This window comes from Echeneis naucrates, chromosome 14 (genome assembly GCF_900963305.1).
Source record: "Echeneis naucrates chromosome 14, fEcheNa1.1, whole genome shotgun sequence".
NCBI classification, from domain to species: domain Eukaryota; kingdom Metazoa; phylum Chordata; class Actinopteri; order Carangiformes; family Echeneidae; genus Echeneis; species Echeneis naucrates.
The window spans coordinates 3,881,277-3,901,879 of NC_042524.1; the positions used below are offsets into that span (position 1 = coordinate 3,881,277).

At 40.5% G+C, this 20,603-nt stretch overlaps 1 protein-coding gene across 2 annotated transcripts in view; it reads left to right on the forward strand.

The window, feature by feature from the left end:
• Positions 1-20,603, forward strand: part of ncam1a (neural cell adhesion molecule 1a) — a 220,519-nt gene that overhangs the window by 172,369 nt on the left and 27,547 nt on the right. For both annotated transcript variants that reach the window (XM_029518980.1, XM_029518981.1), the window contains exons 9-13: positions 1,272-1,422; positions 6,012-6,196; positions 6,792-6,885; positions 9,802-9,969; positions 13,305-13,430. In XM_029518980.1, coding sequence (XP_029374840.1) covers positions 1,272-1,422; positions 6,012-6,196; positions 6,792-6,885; positions 9,802-9,969; positions 13,305-13,430 — 724 coding nt within the window. The remainder of the gene's footprint in view (positions 1-1,271; positions 1,423-6,011; positions 6,197-6,791; positions 6,886-9,801; positions 9,970-13,304; positions 13,431-20,603) is intronic.

Consider the following 20,603-nt stretch of genomic DNA (forward strand, 5'->3'; position numbering starts at 1 on the left):
GAAAATCACGGCAGCTAGGCTGAAGATATATGTACCCTCTTGGTTTGAACTGTGTGTCGCCCACAGGGTGGGGGGTGGGGGGGGGGCACTGTATTTTTAACAGGCAGAGTTTTTATAGGGCTTGGTACAGGACTCGTCTACATTATTGATGCTCTTTTTCCCCCCACCCTCCGTCTTCTGCGCTATAATGTCAGGCGGGACAGAGAGCACGTAATTATGAATGTGACTTCATTTAATATCAAATAAGTGATGGCATGTGATCATAAAGATCATCAAGAGCAGACGAAAAACAAACACCCTCTCCTTTTAGCCCTCTGCTTCATGTTTCACAATTAAAAATTAAAAATGGAGCCAGGTTGAAGCACGTTATTAAAAAGGCAAGCCAGGTGAACTCAGACGTCAGCCGAACAGCAGCGCCGAAAGCTTGCTCTGAAAAGGCAGATCACGTCCTGAGTGAGCCGAACAGCAGCAATGAAGAAGATCTACAAAGGAGAATAAATAATAATGATTAAAAAAAAAAACACCACCACACACTTTAACAAGCCATTTCCCCGAACTGCAATTAGACTGTCTGTAAACCTGCAGCTGCACTGCTGAATGTTTGGGACAATAATCCACATACTGCAGGAGTTTGCTGCAGACTGGCTGCAGCTTTAGGATGCAGGGACAGTCTCTCAGGGACAAGTTAAAATGTTTGTGTAATTTAAAGTTCCACTGGGTTCCACTGGGTTCCACATTTCTCTTTAACAATTTGACCGTAAAGTGTCAGTTATGTGTGTGTCCATGTTATTCCCTTGTGAACTTCCTAATTTTCCCATTTTATCGGTGCCGAATATTTCACATTATTAAAATTGTACTAAAACCCATTTCATTAATGCTTTGACATAAAAGATCAAATTCCCAGTTGGTGCATTGTGTTTGTTGCATCGTAAGCTCAATGCAGCCGTACTTTTATCTCCTGCACACCAAAATGTGTCCATTACACCATTTTTTTTTTTATGTCAGTTTGTTTGTTCTACTTGTTGCACTTCTTGTCAGTTCGTCATCCTCTTATTCATTATATTCATAATGAGACAGTGAGTCTGGTATTTCATTATTTTCTGATTCATTTTCCTGGTGCTCCTGGATCTGCACCAGCAAATATAAAAAACTCACTGAAGGGAATCTCAATGAAAGTGAGACGTGCGTTAATTAAAAAAAAAAAAAAAAAGAAAAATGTTGGGCTTCATTATACAGATTAACTTTTATTTTTTTCCTTTTCTTCTCTATAGAGCCTCGATAGAAATATTGTGGTACGCAGCCACGCACGAGTTTCCTCCCTCACGCTGAAAAACATCCAGTTCACCTACGCTGGCCAGTATCTCTGCACCGCCAGCAACTCCATCGGTCAGGACAGCAAGCACATGCACCTGGAGGTCCGCTGTAAGTCCCCCGACTCTTTCTACAATGGATTTTTTTTATCAGAAGCTGACAATAAAAACACATTTTGAATTAAGACTTCGTAGATTAACAATTGTTTAATTGTTTTTGAAATATTTAATCCAGGAAATGTATATGTATTGCCCACAATGTTAAAGTAACTGATCTATTTATTGAAGAAAAAGTATTACTGAAGGACATAAACCGGTAAAGGTGGAGAAATGTAAGGCAGTCCTTCTGTCTGTCTTTTGTTATCCGTGGTCTCCACATTTGTCCATCGCTTCAAATGTCACCGTTAAAAAAAAGCAAGAAAAAGAGTGAAATGCCAGTGAAATGTTGTGGATTGACTGCGGTTTGTCCACATCAGGCTGCTGATCAGTGCATTTATATTGGACTTTCTTCAGGCTGGTGTTGCTGGTGCACAGAACATTTTCTTAACCTGTCAGCCTCCTGCTCAGTTGGTGATTTTCTCTTGTCTTCTTGAATGGTCTTTGACAGCAGGCTGAGAGCTCATTTGGTCTTCTTTCATCGTGTGCTATTTATTTTACCTGCAAGTAAAGTGCACAAAGAAATCAAAAGCATCAGGAGTATACGGCCGTAAAAAGGAGAAGCTTTACTCCTTTGCCCTTTATTTGATCCACACTCATCTTGTCGCTTGCCTTTTTCCCAACAGCTCCAACAAGGGATTTCTCCTCATTTAGATTGTTACATAAAAACACCGAACAGACATCTATTCAGTCTTTCGATTTTTTTTTTTAATTATTATTTTTTTACCAGTAAGTTCAGGTGTAAAATGACGACCGACTGCTCCAAAAAGTGGGTGTCACATTAGATTTTATGTGCTGCTCATTTGCAGTGTGAAAGTATTCATAAAAAGGAAGAGAAAGACATTAGAACCGAAATGAAAAGATGAGCAACACTTTAATGAAAATACAGACTGTAAATGATGAATAAACAATGACAGAAAAAATTAGTTTGGTCCTTTTAAACTAATTATTAATTTAACAGTCCTTTGATTGCTTCTTGCACATTGTCGCCGTGCTGAGGGCTGAAACAGAAATATCCCAATAGATAACATCAACAAGATTCTTTAGAAATCTTCATTTCCTGTAAAAAGATTCAGATACTGTGAGAACTTTAAGTTCCTGTTCTAAGTGTTTCCCATCACAAGTGAAGGGAAGCGGCATGAAATAACCGTGAAGCAAAAATCTGAGCAGGCTGTCAACATGATATGTTACAAGATGTGGTCTGCCACAGGAAGTATGCTCCAGCTGTAAAATAAATATAAAACAAGATTTTCCTCTGGCTCTTCTCACCTTAATTCACACTATATTTCTGTTCCACCATGAGAAGAGCTGTTTTGCCTTGACTCTGCAATAATTCACTCGTGGTGCAATTTTAGTGAGTGATGTACGTTTAAACTCCAAACTTAGTTTGAACCTTCACAACGCTGGACTGGCAGCTTGTCATTAGATGCAGAAAACATTTTTTTTTTTTTTTTGCGGGGGGGGGCAATTTTTACCTGTGGGATAGAGAAAGAGAGAGAGAGGACGGAGCCCTAATGGCACAGTCAAAGATTCAGATCACAGCTTGTTACTACATTCACTTCAGTCAGTCACTCAGAAATAGTAAATAATAAACAGCTAAAGTGGATACAGAGATTGACAGATTCAGTTCAGTGAAGAAGCCAAGCGTCACATGAAAAGTTTGTGCAGATGATGGAACTGTTTTGGTGAAACGCCGCTCTGCTGGTTGCATCTTTCTGGGGAGGGGACAGTAAAAGGTGAGGGTTTGCTGGGTCCGTGGTAACAGTGCGATCTCTTTCCGTGGAAACAAAAGTTCAGTTTTGCTGCAGCCCAGAAAAAGCTCGAAATTTAGTGCATTTTTTATTTGGTGTCAAATCAGAGCTGAAAGTCAGCACTTCAGCTGCTGGAGTGCAGAACCGCTCTAATATTAAGAGACTCTGTATCTTAAACAGAAGCTCCCTCCAATAGATACTAATGCACTGTATCATCAAAAAGAGCTGCAGAGATGCCAAGGACACGTGTCCTGTGTCTCCCACCACTGCCTTTCCTACCACAAAAGAAATCCTTGGCATGGTTGGATGTGCATAAAGGAAGCCAAATCATACTCAGCCTAAAAACAAACAAAAAAAGGAAAATAAAGCCGATGAATGCTTAATTGGATTAATATACCCTGCTATCACTGCTCTGGCAATTTGCTCAAAGATATAATCACAACGCAGTGTTGATAGAGTTGTTTGAGGGTTTGAAGCTGGAGTAATCAGCGAGTAATCAGGTAGCTGATTCGTGTTGGCAAGCAATTATCGATAAGAGAAGGTGCTTTGTCTTGAGCAGAGCTCTCACTCTCTGTCCCCTCCATCACCACTCACTCACTCACCCGCAAAATGAAGACATTATCTAAGCAAGGAATTTCCTATCTGCTGCACAGCGTGATCCTATTAGCTGGGCTAAGTGTGTCTAGGTTTGCTGCAGAGGGACTGATAGGAAAGTGTTAATATCTTGTTGTCTTTTTGTCAACCATCAGTTTTTTTTTTTTTATTGTCTTTCCTGAAAACACTATCATATGTGTACTCTTCTCAGTCTTGTTTGCTTTCCGGTTTTATTCCTGTGCGTCAGTTTCATTATATATATATTTACCAAATGTTATTAGGTGTTTACGAGTCAGCGTGTTGATGTTAAATGATTTTTATCCCAAAGATATACCCACAAAAATAGGACTGTTATCTCTGCCAAGATAGAATCACCCCAGCTGACTGCAAAATTATCCAGGATTTTTTTTTTTCTTCTGCAAATCAAAAGCTGAGAAGAACCAAGAACCAAGATGAACCACGATGAGCCTTAACACGTTGTAAAAAAAGATTCTTTTTTCCTACTACTGCTGTAACTATCATCTTGTGAGTACTGTATATTATTGCTTGTAATTATTAGCATAGTGAATATCATCATGTTTTGTATGTGTGTTTAAGTGAGGACTGCTGGTAGATCACAGAATTCAGAGAAAAAAAAAACGAGCTTACTCGCTTTAAGTCCATGAGCTGGACTCTGCTTTACACTTCAGTGCAGATTCGCTTATTGATGTTTTATCACCTGCACTTTGTTGCTCATTGTGTCTTTCATTACTGATTTGATGCGATAGGCCAAGCGAGGAGGCTACAGAAATCAAACAGGCAGGTCAGGAGCACGGTGGTGAGTCAATGAGGCCCAAACCATCATTGATAAAAGAGTGAGAGTCTCGGGCCTTCGGGAGATGGAGAATCTATTGACTTATTGTAGTCCATCAACTCCAGATCACACTTGTACTGCAGTTTTCAAGGATCCAAGGTCAAAAGTAAGGCAGCATGAGCCACCACAGCATTTCACAGGGCTCAACCAGGATGCTTCGGTACATTCAGCAGCTCTGCTTGATGATGTGAGCAGGATACAATCACAAAGAACCTCCTGTTATTATCTCTTATTTCACAATGATGCTGCCAAAAATTAAAGCTCCCGGAAAAGACTTGTCACCATATGGTAACAATTCAATTCAATGAGCATGTTAAAGTTGCTTGCTAATTCGGGTACACTGTTGCATGAATGGTACAAGCGTTATTGGCTGCATTTACTCAGCATACTGGAGAAAAGGCAGCTGAGTTTTCTGCAGCAGTCGGAGCTGACTGTTTAGACTTGCTGTGAAAAAAATCACACTCAGTCTTGTGAGGCAAAGACGAGTTTGTCTTTTTGTTTTTTTGTTGTTGTTGTTTTTTTTTAAATTGCTGAGCTGCAGCATCTTGCAGTAAAACACTGCCCTTACTTTTTTTGTGCGTAACAGGGAAAAAAAAAAAACCTCAATTCATGGTTCAATAAAAACAGCACAGGTTGTCTTAAAATGTTATGGAATACCACAAAAAAAATCTAATCATGATGTGTAGAAATAAGACAAATGCAGCCATTAAACCGCACTTAATATTCATTTACCATTCTGTCAGCATCGCCACGAGCGCTGCGGCTGCTCTCAGGAGTGTGTTTTAAATGTATTCTTTGATTTCTAAAAGACAGATTTCTAAATGATTTTTCTCACTAGTAGCCATGTTAAGAGCAGCTGGAAAGCTTCAGGGAGGAAATAAAGTACTGCCTTCCCAAAATCCCTTGCTCCTGCAGTTGAAAAGGCTACATGTGGTCTTTCCCCAGCTGGTTGAATACAACCTATTCTGGGGATTTGGCAATTTGATAGATTTGATAATAGTTTGGATATTGTGTGAATTAATGGAATCCTCCTAACTCTTCCTGCTCTCCTGGAAGGAGGAACATTACACTGACAGACCTGTTTGACAAGAAATCAATGTTTTTGCTCCTACTGGCAACATTATTCTTTCACTTCTCAACTAAACTCGAGTATAAACTGCTTTTGGTTTGCAAGGATTTTCCTGTTTTGTATTTTTAGATCTAAAAACAGAAACTCTAAAGCTGGAACAGTAGCTGTTTTTTTTTTTTTTTTTTTCCCCAGTCACAGCAAGTCATTTAGTTTGAGTAGCTGCAGTTCAAAACGTATCTGCTGTAATGTCTACATTACATCCCTGCGTGATGCTGCAGATGCTCCAAAGGTCCTGGGCGCTGTGGCGACGTACACATGGGAGGGAAACCCAGCCAACATCAGCTGCGAGGTGGTGGCTCACCCAGGAGCTTCAGTTGTTTGGTACAGGGACGACGTCCAGCTTCCCTCCGCCAACCTCACCCGTGCCAAGATCTACAGCACGCCAACTATTAGCTACCTAGAGGTTTGCTACACCTGCCGTCTTCACACGAAAATGACAGTTACATCAGGGCATGTCGACTTAAATCTGTCGGTAGTTACTTAATAGAAAAAAAAAAAAAAAAAAAAAAAAAAAGCAATTTGAGGCAGCTAAACATTGTTCCTCTTCCACTTTAGTGTAAGTTGACCTTCTGTTTTTGAAGCAATGCTTTATGAGGCTCTTTTCATTCATTTTAATTTAATATTTTCAAAGGACAAAAAAAAAAACTGCACCGTAATTGAAAAATGAATGCCTACGTATTATTCATGAAGCACAAGGTAAACACACTTCAACTGTGAATGGAGTGTCGTGATAAATGATATCAATAGCAACACCAACAAATGCAGATGTGTTTTAAGTGCAGATTGCGTAATGCTGACGTGAATAAGCCAGTTGTTGTGTTTACTTCCATCTGTGCTTCCTCATACTCGCCAGCCTTCAAATCAAATCAAATGTGATTGTTGGGTGGACTGTAAAAAAAAGCAGATAACTCACAGGAATAGATTATTCTTTGAGGTTTTCTTTGTGTGTTCATTCTCAGCTTCTTGTTCTTTTTTTCTTTTTTTTTTCTGCCCCTCAGGTTACTCCTGATCAGAGTGACTTTGGGAGCTACAACTGCACAGCAACCAACGTGATGGGCACTGAGTCCAAGGAGTTCCTTCTTATCCAAGCAGGTCTGTTCAATGAAAAGTTTGCAGAGACCTCGCTGCTCTGAAATGGTGTGACATTAAGTCAACCTGTCAGTGTTATAGTGTATGATGAATGAGTAACACCTGAACCTCCACCTTCCCTTTAGACTCTAACCAAAGTCCTACTTTCCCATCTAACCAGCCACAACTGTGTGATTTTTTTTTTTCTTTTTTTTTTTTTTTTCTCCCAAGGTCACGATTAATCCCCTGAAATTTAACAGCTCGGCAGTAAAACCAGGAACACGGCCAATTAGAAGTTAGGGATAAAATTTTTAAGTAGTTTCTAAAGGCAAGAAGATGACAGTGTAGGGATATAGTAAAAAATGTTTCTGGGCAGCATGAAATCCAAAGGGCCAACTTTTAATAAGCTGCAGACAGTAGAGGCATCTTATTTATTGGCCTTTCACTAATAAAAGGGAAACAGGTAATTTTACCAATTATGATTATAATACAACACACAATATAATAATGAAAACAGGTAATGATTGTAATAAATGTGGATTATTAGTACTTTTTTTTTTAATCCTTGGAGATTGTCCAGAATCAGCTACAAACCTGAATTAAAGACTTAAAAATTTGCCTAAACTAAGAAAAACCTTGAGTCTAACAGCGGTGAGCATCACAATGAACTAAATCAATTTAAAAGCTGTCTTGTTGGGTTTTGTTTTTTGTTTTTGTTTTTTTTACCTCAGTAATGATAGCAGTCACAACAATTGGGATCTCTTGTTTATATTTACAGTAACTGTAGGATCATCCAAGACGTCAGCTTGTATAAATGTTCTCAAATTAATTCAGGAAGATGCTAATTTCCTTGAGACGATTTGCCAGGTCATTGTTGAGATACAACTGTGCATTGCCTGTGGAAAATGTGTTTATGTTTGAGATGCCCCAGAGGCAACGTATAAACACCTAAGCGCAGACCGGACAGGTAATGAGAAAAAATTCTAATCACACTGGAACTGCCCCGCAAGTCCGACAGATTGGTTTTGCGTCAGTTTCATTTGGTATGCAAATTGTTTTGGGCCCATTAAAGGAGGGAGATCGCTCAGGACCTTGACTAAATACAGTGTAGTCGAATTAATTGGACTGACAACCTCTGCTGCCTCCCTGTATTATACTGTGGGCCCTTTGAGGTGTTTTTCGTTTGGCTTTCTCATTTGCAGCATAGCTCGTCAGTATGCCTAAAACTTCCACTCCCAAACAGAACCCGACAAGAAAACCTCTTCGGAAGTGTCTCGCGCCTTCACACCTTTGATATGTCATTGCAAAAATCCGTTATGCAGCAAAGACCTCCACTGAACAAAGTAATTTCAATTTCAAGGGTAATTAAACAGTCCTTTCGTTACATACTAGTGGTACATAATCCTGAAATAATTAGGTAGGTTTATCATTACTAGAGGATCATTTGCACTTTCTCTTTGTGTGATCGTAGCCAGTGGCTCCCGGAAGTTTGACGGCATGGAGGGGTTTATTGGTGATAAGTTCATTTGGTCAGCTTTTAGTTTTTACTGTTATTTTGTGATTAGCAGCACTGAGGTTTCAGCACGTGAAGTGAAATTCAAGTCGAAAGCCAATGACCTCTACAGGCTGCAGCGTTCATTACCCCAGGCGCTGTTTTTGGTGTGGCTAGATAAAAGATCTGGGGTCAGTGAAATCTTCCTGCGGACAGCCTGAATGTGATCGCTAACTGAAAATCCATCCAGCTGATTGATTTATGTTGGTACAAGTGGAAGGTTAGCTCCCTGAGAGTCGTCCTCTGGTAACCATCGACACTTCGCTTAACACCGGAAGGAAACGGATGCACAGAACATACACAGAACACGCACAACTCAGGCAGCCAAAAAGAAGTCCCATTGCTTTGTGGGAGGTGCAACAACTCCATCTCTTACCTTCAGAGGACATCGCAGGTGGGAGTGAGGGCTGTCAGCTGTACATTATCACTGGCTGCTGCTGTGGACCTAATCATAATGTTTTTAAATGCAACTCTCCCACACGCAGGGCGCATGGTTCAGTGAGATCTCAACCTGAAGTCGTGTTTTATTTCTGTTTCACTCACCAGACATTCATAAAGAGGATTGCATTTACATACTTTGCTAATCATCTCAATAGGTTGTATCCACGGTGTCATTTAGTGCAAGAAGGCATAAGATAGAAGCGGCAAAAAAAAAAAAAAAAAATTTTGAGTTTTATTTATTTATTTATTCAGGAAGTCTCAATAAAATATTTTAAAAACATCAGTAAGAAAAACATTTGAAATTCCTCTGAGAAATTAGTTCTGCTTCAGTTTGTTTTCCACTTAATTCTAGTGATCAGATACACAGCCTTCTGCAATTCAGTGTTGGAATGAGGATCTTTTAAAACTAACCTTTCCTGTGAAATGGTGTCATTTTTTATTTTTTTATTTTTTTACTTTGAAGTAAGACTGTTAAATATATTAGAAACGTTGCCGCGAAGCATATCTGTGAAAGCGCAGATATGCCTCCCAGATGTCGGCGATGATCATCCAACTTTTTGAAAGTAACTCACGGTGATGAGTGTGATTGTCATCTGGAGCAATGGCTCAAATGGCCCCGTGCAAAACTCCGCCTTGTGAAAGATAATGGCAGTGGCGTAATAATAAGCTGCAGAGTTTTACAAAAGTAGACAAACCTGTCAAGAAAGAAAGAACGACTCGCCGCTGCTCTGTTTACATTATTAACATGAGTTCATAAACTCTTCGCAAAGCTCCTGTGTGCATTGCTGAAGTATTTATTGTGCATTAATCAAAGTGAATTTTTGAGTGTCAAGTTGTGTCTTGCGCCCGCTGCAGAGAATCGAACAGCGAGATAATAGATGGATAGAGCCTCCGGATGGAAGGTGCGTGGTTGTATTTCTCCTTTCTTTTTCTGTTCTCTGCCACAGAGGTGCCATCATCACCAGAAATCCAACAAGTGGAACCTTTCTCGAGTTCTGCAGTGGTGGAGTTCGAAGAGCCCGACTCCATGGGTGGAGTGCCCATTATCAAGTACAGAGTGCAGTGGCGTTTGCCCGGCCAGCAATGGAGCGGGCGGGAGTTCGACGCCCACGAGGGTGAGTCGTACACATCTCCTGAAGTTCATGGGATGGATGTTAATTTTCAGCTCATCTCTGATCTTTTTTTTTTTTGGAAGCTTGAAAAAATAAAACACCTCCTTTGGGGTAGAGTTGGGTGTGATTCAGTGCTGGATGAGCCTTAAATGCTTTGAATCTCCACCGCTATTTTAGTTTCTCCAGAAATATCTTCAAATGGACTTTTAATCAAACAAAGTGGATGTAAAGGATGTTATTTAACGCCCTCCTCAGTGTTTTCTGTGGCCTTATCGGGATCAGGATCATTTTTATTATTCAACAAAATAAAACGGGAGTTTAATTTTACCATCAGCAGTATGACAGATGGTAACATTGGCTGCATTTGGTGTTTCTCTTTCATTACGCAATAAAATTTCTGCTGCTGTTATTGTTATTATCAGCACTATCATCTCAGGATGTGTCCCTTTAGACTCCAGCTCCTTCATGATAGAAATATCGGCCAAAACCACAGAAAACGTTCCTGCTAGATACAAGAGTTAATCCAAACATGACAGTAGCTGATGTCAAGAGGCGAGGTGAAACACAGTGAAGCCTAAATGACAGTCAGCTCAGTCACTGACAGGTCCCAGATAATATCCCCTCCCCACTGAGGGTTTGTGGCTCTTACAAATCTGGATGGTTCTCATCCTGTCAGCCACATGGGACGTATCAGTCAGTGGCTGTCAGGCTCCCGCTGTCACCTCAAGGCCCGAGAACCGCCTGTCATGCAAGCGTATACGCAAAACAAAACATACACTCCCACACACCAACTGTAAATGTTGCCAAAAATACCTCATTCAACTGCATCACCTAATCCCCATCTGTTAAAATAAAGCCTTTCCAAAACACAGATCTACTCTGAGCTCTGTACACTGTCGCTGTCTGCTGCCCTGCGAGGTGCACGCGTTGCAGGTGCTGCTATTAAAACCTGCAAAGTACATTATTCTGATACAAAGTTATGAAATGGCTGAAATATATCAGTGTTTAAAATATATCCCACAGTACTGTGAGTCAGGGACGCCAGATAGAATTGCCAAACACTGTTTATAGCGTCTTTATCTCCTCAGTTGCTTTTCTCTTCTCTTTACCGTGACACTTCATATTCATTTCTTTTGCAGTAGATGTCCATGTTTGTCTGTATAATGTCGCAGTGGCTGTCGTTCTGAAACTGTACGCAGTCTGCAGTGAACAATAATCAATCAGCAATAATCAATACTCCTCTCCACAGTGACAGCAGGCTCAAAAACATGCACTCTGTCATTTTCTGTGATGCCCACAAACTCAAGGGATAAGAGCTGCGCTTCGTTTGAATTAGTCATCATGTTTCATGACGACAACCTGTTACATTCGCAGTTAGAAAAAGTCTAGTTAAATTCCATTCAGTATATTTTATCTCACTGATAGCAACACAAATGGACCGTGATTGTACATGATATTGATCTGAGCTCATTGTTTGCTTCAGTTTGTCAGTGGAAAACAGCATTTACCAGCAGCAAAGCAATACAAAAACACCTCTCCTTTGTCTGGAGAAATTTCATAGATTTTAAATATATATATATAATTTTTTTCTTTTCAGTGGTGTGAGCGCCACAAACCAAGTTACATCCACTTATTAATTTTGTGTATGCACCTTCTAAAGCACCACAATGATTAACCAAAGTCAGTCTGTCAAAAAACTGGGACGATGTGTTGATTCGTGGGACTAACCTCGTAGAGAAGCAGAGGAAACCGGCAGGTGGTAATCAGCGCTAATCTGCTCCACGGCGGCTGCAAATCTCATCTGAACATGAACGCTTTCAGCACGGACCTCAGCTTTTCTGATTTTTGGTGCTTTAAAAGCCCACTCGTGTGCACGTTTGGCCTTCTCAGCTGTATCCACAGTTTCCCTCAGCGCTCGTATTTTTCATGATCCATTCTTTCAGTCTGTCTCTATGACACATTAATGTGAATTTTCCTTGTGTCACAGTAATAACAAAATGTTTCTCAGCTCTTTTGGACCAGAGCCTAAATTTGTTCTCATCCATGAAATTACTATTCTCTGTATTCCACCGTGAGATATCACACCAAGTGGCTTCTTTTTTTTTTTTTTTTTACAAAAGTCACAGACACAGACTTTGTTCAGTGTTTGTATCCTGATTGAATCTCTTTGGTTTGCTAATGGGCAAATATCTATATCTGTCAATGCAAATCAAATTTAGTTTCTTTATGCCTCTGGAAAAAACAAAACGCTTTATGGAATAATTTAAATTCTGTTTATTAAATGTAAAGTATCAAATTTCAGACATGATTACAATGCAAATCGATTCACTTCACCCGTGAAAATTGTATTTCAAGATAATAGTAGTTGGTTTTAGTAATAATGTTCTCTGTGGAAGGCACTAAACACTCTTAATGCTACAGTTATTTTCCTACAGTAGAAACAGGAGCAATAAATCAAAGAACCCCACTGTAATTCCATCTTGTCCGTTTTTTCGGCACTTGATCTTCATGGTGTTTCTGCTTCGCTCCTTTGTTCAGTGGCTTCCATTACAGACGAACAGGTACTAAGCCTCCGACTGTTAGTGTTCTGTGCTGTTTCCACACAGCTTTCTTCACATCTGTCAATGACACATGAAAAATCCTGCTTGGAGAATGTCTGTTCTACCTGTAGTGATCCATTCGATGTTAAACAAGCTGCATAAACAGCATACAACACAAACTCCAGCCAGCCAGCAGTTTTCCACTGGCGATGAAATCAAAGGTGTCCTCTAAAGCTAAATGTTGTGAAAAAAACACTTCTTCACCAACCTGATTTAGTTTTTTGACTTACTTGTTATTATTTCTCATTCTCCATAAGAAAACCACATGATGGGCGATATACTCGGCAAATAGTGTCAGCGAATGTAATGAAATCAGGCATTAATAAGACCTAGTTAATCATTCTGATTACACAAAAGAAAACATGGTGAACAAACACACTTTATTTAAGTCTGTGGTTTCCTCATAAATGGCTACTACTCTCTGCATTTCACTAAAAATAATGACAACGATAAAGACGAAACGAAACGAAAAAAAAGTTGAGGAATTTCACAAAAATGCATTCTTAGGAAAGAAATGTTGTTGATACAAACTATGATTATCCGTTTGACAGCCGTGAGTTGAAATTGTGCATCAGTAACATAATGTTAGATGTTAACCACACAACAGGACAAAGTAGTAATTTATGCATCTCACACACCATATCAGCACCTGAAAAGCATTAAATATCCTGCTCCTTTGGCGTCGGTTCACTGATACTCATTTCTCTGCATGCCTGTTTGGAATGACACCCTCCGCAGACATGACCAGTATCGTCATTGTTGGCCTGAAGCCAGAGAAGACCTACGAGGTCAAGATGTCTGCTATCAACGGCAAAGGGGAAGGCGAGAGCAGCCCGGCCAGCACTTTCAAGACCGAGCCAGTCCGTAAGTACCAGCCTCGCTGCTCGTGCCCCTGCTGCTCTGACCTTGACGCTTTGAACCTAATGCGCACTCCACTGCCTCATGTGTAGCTGAGTCAAGATGCTTTCAACCCCCACCCCCCTGCAAACCCCTCTATTGTCACGCCAAAGTGCAGTCCTCCTACATCCAGGGTGGAGGGACTGCTAATTCACGGTGCCGCTGACACTTCACAGTCTGTTCCTGTTAACGGTGTTAAATTTGCAAAGTATAACCTCTGTCTGCCTCCTCCCTGAACTGTATTATGTGCTTCTCTCCTCTTGAATTTCTGCAGCAGTTAAGACAGACTTTGTCCCTGCCTTGTTTGCACGCAACTCAGGTGATGTAGAAACCCTTGAAACCCACCAGATGATTCCTGTGCATCCTTAAGGCGGATTTATACTTTGGTGCGAAGTGTCAGCTCTGTATTTATAGTTCAGTGACAGTGTACATTCATAATTTAACAGCCGGAGTACATGCTCCACTGAAGATTGTTTATATTTTATGAAAACGATAACAGCATATGATGAAATGTTGAACCTTTTAGAGTGTCGGTGAGAATTTCTATCTCAATGTGTTTTTAAGGAAACAAGAAAACGAAGTTACCTTAAAGACCAGAGCAAGAGAGATGAAAACGCTTGTCAGGCAGCTTGAGGGATGTTTTGACCATCTTCCATTTGTTTGTGAGCCACAACACACGCCGGATCTTCTGGACTGTCTTGCTGTCATTCTCTTTGCATTTTTTCTTACAAATAATCCGGCTTCGTATCACAGCCGTGTTCATCACACTGTACGGCAGCGTCTGCATCGGCGCAGCAAGGAAAACCTCATCCTGGCATAAAAATGCGTTGGGCTTGTGCTTATTTATGTCAGGTGATTCATTAATGAAGCAAGAATTAGGTTCAGTAAAACGGCAGAAATATGGGTTTAAGTTCGAACTAATAGCCCAGTGCCATGCAGAACAAGTTTACTCTTCCCAAGAAGGCGTTCACTGTGATGCTCAATAATAACTTCACATTTTCAAGCGGGAGGAATCTCGCTATCAAAAAAAGCATTAGGGTGACTTGGTTCATATGTTTGATGGCAGAAATCACACCCATTAAATTCATTGTGTGTGGAATTACAGCTCCATAACAGGATAAGAAATACCTGACCAGTCCAGACAAGTATGGGAAATGTACGAGTCCGCCGGCTTATCAAAGCAGATAAAAGGATAAGTGTCCCTAATACAACCTTTTTATATATGCAGTTTTGGAGATAATACTTGCTGGTTATGAAAACGTGACTTGGCAGCATCAAATGAAATGTAGACGCATGAACAGTCAGTTAGACTCGTGAATAAGCCAAAAAAAAATTATCCAGATCATCTAATCCTCTTAATGTAAAGTAAAAAACCAACACGACCACGTGAACCTTTCGTCTGTAAAATGTGTACAGCAGACACTTTGGCGAATAAAACTGATCCTTTTTTTCTCTGACAGAGTTTCTCACTGTCAGGCTTTTACTTTTAGCAGCGTCACCGTGTTTGCAATCACCTTGGAGAGAAAATAAGATTGATGTCATGATAAAGCAGAATTAATCATCCATATAACTTTCCCACTGTTGGAGGGCCGATCTTTTCCTCGTCACCTCGGCATTCATCTCCGGCTCTGTGGGGCCTGCTGGGTCGGCGCACTCCCCCGAGGGAGAATGGTGTTATTTTTTGTACCTCATTCCTGAGCAAGCAGCCAGACTTTCTTAACACAAAAAATAATTTTTGCAAACACTCTAATTATGTTTTTGAGGACCAAATATTCCTGAGGAAAAAATAACCAAACCTGAAGCCAACAGAAATCTTTTCTTGTGCTTAATTAATGCATTTCGTGTTCGCTTTTATTCACATAGTCACACAAAACTAATGCCTCTCTCCTCCATGTGCGCTCTCGCTCAGCTTTGCGTTACAACGTGCCACAAAAGCAGAAAATCACAGGCATGGAGAAAGTAGTCTTTATTGGCTCCTGCACCACTGATCAAATCGTTGGCAGATCGATCAACCCCATTCAGGAAGCATTGTAAAATGGTCTGTTAACTGATTCGAGGAGTTGTTTTGATTTCAGCTGGATAAAACACATTTTCACAGGATTGAATTATGTCACTAAAATACATTGTGGTGCTGGCACCTTGTTAAATCAACTGTCCGTCCCACCCTGCCCTGATTTTCCTCGGCTGGCACAGTGCAGGACATGTCGGGGTGAACAGCACCGTGGCACACTGAAGCCACGTGAAAGCAACCAGCTTTGTTTTTCTTCAGTCTTGGTGAAATTCCACTCACCAATCTGTATCTTATCAATATTACTACTATTACTAAATGCCAGCTAAAAGTAGATGAAACTGATAGGTTGCTAAAGCTAACCCAAAACAGTAATAGTATCAACAGCATAAGTTGTGTCCGGAGGCCTTCGTGTCCGGTTTTAGAGCTTCTGTGATTCACTCACCATCCACTATCTGCTCTTCCTTGACTCTTGTCCTCTGTTGGGCCATTTTCCTCTATCAGGACTCCCACTTTTCTGTTTATCGGCACCATATTTCTTGGATCCTCGTTATCTTGAGGGGGGTACTGGGAACAGCACAGCAACCTTCCCTACACCGTATACTCGGGGCGCTGCCTGTTTTCCAGTACCTTGTTTATCTTGTCGCGTCGTGTCTGTCCTTTGATTCCCCCCTCTTGATTCACTGTGGTGTAGCACTGCCCTCCCTGCTTCACAAAAGGAAATTTCACTCAATAAAGACTGACAAACTAGTTTCCAGGGAGCGCTGGTGAAGGCCCCGGACAAACACTGAAGCAATAAAATCATCCGCTGGAAGACTGAAAGAGCATCAATCTCAGGAAAAGTTGACACTCCAGCTGTGGTGTTAAACTACGAGAAAGGGAAAAAAAAAAAATAAAGCTGAGGTGAAAACTTCTTGGGCCATCAAAGTCTCAACAGCAACATCTCAGCAAAGTTAAAAAGTAATATACCAATGATGAGAAAGTTTTACTTTCCTAAAATCCGAGTGTGAGTCGTTATCGTTTGAGCAGACAAATGAAGAAGACAAATAAGTTATTTATTCAGAACAAAAAAACAAAAAAAACAAAAACACATTGGTGACCATGTTCCACGGTGCTGGATTACGGTGCACCATGTCAATGAAATCCCAGCGGGACGCTGTGAATGACAGTGGAGAGCTTCGGAGGAGGGTTTGAATGAAATTTCCCCGTCCTCGCCTGGTGCAAGCGAGATGGCAGTAGAGATAGTACCAATCAAATATTAGTTTGAGTTTCCTTTGTTTTATGATACCCGAGCTACTAAGCACCAATAATCTAGGTACAGCAGACTTTGTCTCGTTCCTCGACATTCATTTTCATAATTTTCTATCTATGGTTGCATTAGAAAAAAACAAAACAAAACAAAACAAACCCATTTCTCAGTCTACATCTGTAATCAAGGTCATGAATAAATCTTTGTTTTAGTTTGCAGCTGCCTCCATATCATGCTTCCATCTGCATTTCATCACCCCACAGCTTCTCCTCAGCCCCATCCTGCTTATTCTGCCCAAATCCCTGACGTCAAATATAGAGTCGATGTCCTACTTAAAGATGTCTCAGCAAAGTGATTGGTGTCTGATGAATTTATTCAGTGTCGTCTCACCAGATCTTTTTAAGCGCATGAATTTGAGGTCAAACTTAACCTCGCGCATCATCCGGAGAAATAACACGAAAATGAACACAGAGGAATGTGTTACATTACATCAGCACAGCGGGGGAGCTCGTCAGCCAGAAACCCAGTGTCCTTTTTAAAAAAGCACTGAATCCCCCGCCATGACCAGACTCAAAGCCGGGTCTGAGTCATTTGGTATGGTAACACAGCTCCAGGATCATCAAAGTTAGCTGCAGAGCAAAAAGAAGTGAGGCTTTCTGTAGATAGTAGACACAATGACAGCGTGACAGTCAGTAAATGATGTAGCAGGACACTGTTGCTCTTTCTCATTGACCATATTTCTCATTTCATTGTCTCTGTTTCTTCTCTTTGTTGTGTTGTTTCTTCTCATCATGGTTTTCCATCTGTTCTGTATTCCGCTGGACTTCTCAGAGTATTCTTTCACAAGTAAGTTTCTTTTACCCTGTTTTTCTACTTTATTTTCTTCTCATCTCCGCTGACCATCCTGTCTACGTCAAACTTCCCTGTCAGGATTAGATAAGCATGTAAATCTTCCGGTCTTGAATGAGTACAGTGTTGCCCGTAGAAACCATCAGCTGCTGTTCCAAAGCGATGGATTTTCTTATTTGTTACATAAACCTGAATGTTCAGTCATCATCTGCCCCAATTTTCCAGTCGACCGTCCTTTCCTTGACTCTAATGGGGTTTCAGGACTGTTTAACAGTGTGATAGATTGATCCGACAAACTTACAGCCTCCAGCTAAGTGAGTTATTTTGTAGCGTGGTCCTTAGTGCTAGTTATTATGTTGGTGTCTCTCTTGTGCATTACATTGTAAAGTACATTGTACTTGTGCACTGCACCAGTTCAGCCTTTAAGTCTTTAAAAACAGTGTACTATATTGAGAGATAACCAAGACGGATACAGTGAAATTACCATATCAAATAAAATCAAGACTATTTGTTTAGATATTCAGTCTTTCAATTTCCTGAATCTGCAGGATCCCCTTTGTGCTCATAGTCTGGTACAACTGCAATTTGGCCATTACGCTTGGCAACAACTGCATCTTAAGAAAACTAGTAAAAAGCTTCATAATTTCTGCTGTGTTGCAGCTTCCCTGAGCCGCTGACAGCTGCTTGGAAAAAAGGGTTTATCTACTGCTCTCAAAGCCCCAGGCTCAGATTCATGTTCATTTTAATCATCAGAAATGTGGCCGATGTGTAGCAGATTCAGGTTTTCATGCATGCTGTTTTCCCAGAGGAGAATCTCATCCTTTTGTTTTAATATGGCCAGCATGAATATCCAGTATTCTCTAACAAGGCTACAATGCTCGCATTCATGCCGTAAACAAATTAAAAATATATGCATACACTACTGGGGCGCTATTATGCACAAAAACACACTGAAGTGTTAAAATCCTTTAAGCAGAGGTTGCATCAACGTTATCTTCCTTTGAAAATTGTGTTGAGATCGTTGACTGGACTTTTTTTTTTTGTTTTTTGAAATCTATCAACATATTGCAGCTGCCAGCCACTGCATTAAGTAAAGTCAAGTAAAAAGTCCCTTTCTAGGAGTACAAAAGGAGAGCACAATGTACACTCACTGTTGCACAGTTAGTAACGCAACATAGGAACCCAAGCAAGCAACACACAGTCCGTTCCAAAGCTGCATTTCTGGGATGGTCACAGGAGAATTTATTCAGTGGGCAGCCACAGTCCAGCAGCTGAGGAGCAACTCCACATCTGAGGCCCGTGTCTCGGTCAAGGGCCATCGCAGTAAATCACAAGATCTAACATGTGTGACTTTGTGTCGCTGGATAGATCTGGAGGAAAAGCCTCAGAATACCAGACAACAATTGCAGTCTTGCACCAAGCTGATGAGCTGGTCCGACGTCCGGGGTAATCCCAGGTGAAAGCAAGCTAGTCTTCTTCAAGCACCGAGTTCTCTGTAGCTCATATAAATACCATAGAAATTTCCTTATGCAAGATAAGTTTTGGTCTCAGAGTCTCAATCTCATATTTCTCCGGGCAAATTGGGTTTGGCTGGAGATAAAATTATCTTTCATAACGTAACTGTACAGCAGTGCTGCTGCAGATCTGCTGCTCGATAAAACTTTATGCACCCTGCAGTTGTTTAGATCTTACAGTACAGAGAATTTTTTTTACTGTTAGGATATATTTCAGTAACTACAACAGGTGCTGATTTAAGTTGAAGAATAACCAGCTGAGCCCAGCTGAGGTTTTTGATGTTGTTAAGATCACTTTCCCCAGAGTTTCAAACTGAGCATACAAGCAACCTCCTGGTTTTTTGGTGGGGTTTTTTTCTTGCAGGTTTTCAAACACGGCTTTGAACTTTGCTTACCTTGTACCGAGAACAGCCTCATGGACAAATATAGTATCAATAATAACTCTGTCCAAAAAAGATGAAATTGTTTCGCTTTCACATCTCCATGTGAAAGCGTCAGCAGGACATTATGGCGACTTTTACGCTCGTAACACCTTCTGAGAAAGCAGGAGAGCCGTTGTGTTGCAGGAAAAGCTCAGAGAAATTGTCCAAGAGGCTTTTTTATTTATTAAATAAATAAATAAATAAATAAATAAAAGTGACCCAGCAGTGAGTTGCTCGTGTTGAAGGGAAGCTCCAGCTCCTCTCACCATCTTTTCACCATCTTTCAGTTTCATCCGAGATCCCAACCTCTATCGCTGCTACCACTATGGCCTTTAGTGAGTATGCCAGTCCAGCAGTGTGCAGTATGTCTCTGTTCACCTCGACCTCCTCTTTTACCCACTTGGCCTAACTGTTAATGTAGACGTTCATTCCTGCTGTCACTCATAGGAGGGTGCAGACCTTCTCTGTGGAGCACAGCCACAGCAAAATGAGCTGGCTAACTGGCTTTGATAGCACGTAGATTATAATTTCACTAACATTTAAGATCTTGTCCTTCTAACCGACTGATTGTGTATGACGTAATTAACATGATGGCCCCGTCCACAAAGACCCAAATCATAGCGATGACTCTTCTGATTGTGTTGGAATTATATATATATATATATATATATATATATATATATATACTGTATGTGTCAATGTTCAGTTCTAGAGATAGTATGTAGCACATAAATAGCTGAGCATCAAATTAGTTTGTTTTTCTTGTATTACTCAAGATGTTCATGCTCTTATTTTGGCATAAACATTGAGTGACTGTAAGCTCCATTCTAACACTGTTATGTTTGTGTCACGTAGAGGTTACAGTAATGACCCTTTTCTGATATTACCAGCCGGTAAATCCAACCAGAAGCTCCAACCTGGTGGACGATGATATAGAATATCGAGGTCTTAATCCAGCGCCGCTCTCTTTTTTTTTTTCTTTTTCTTTTTTTTTTGTGTGTTTGCTTTTTGTTTTTTGTTTGCATGGGCATAATATAAGTCCAGAGTAAATTGTACCTAAAATCAACACTTCTTTGTGATACTTACAGTTGCCATCTT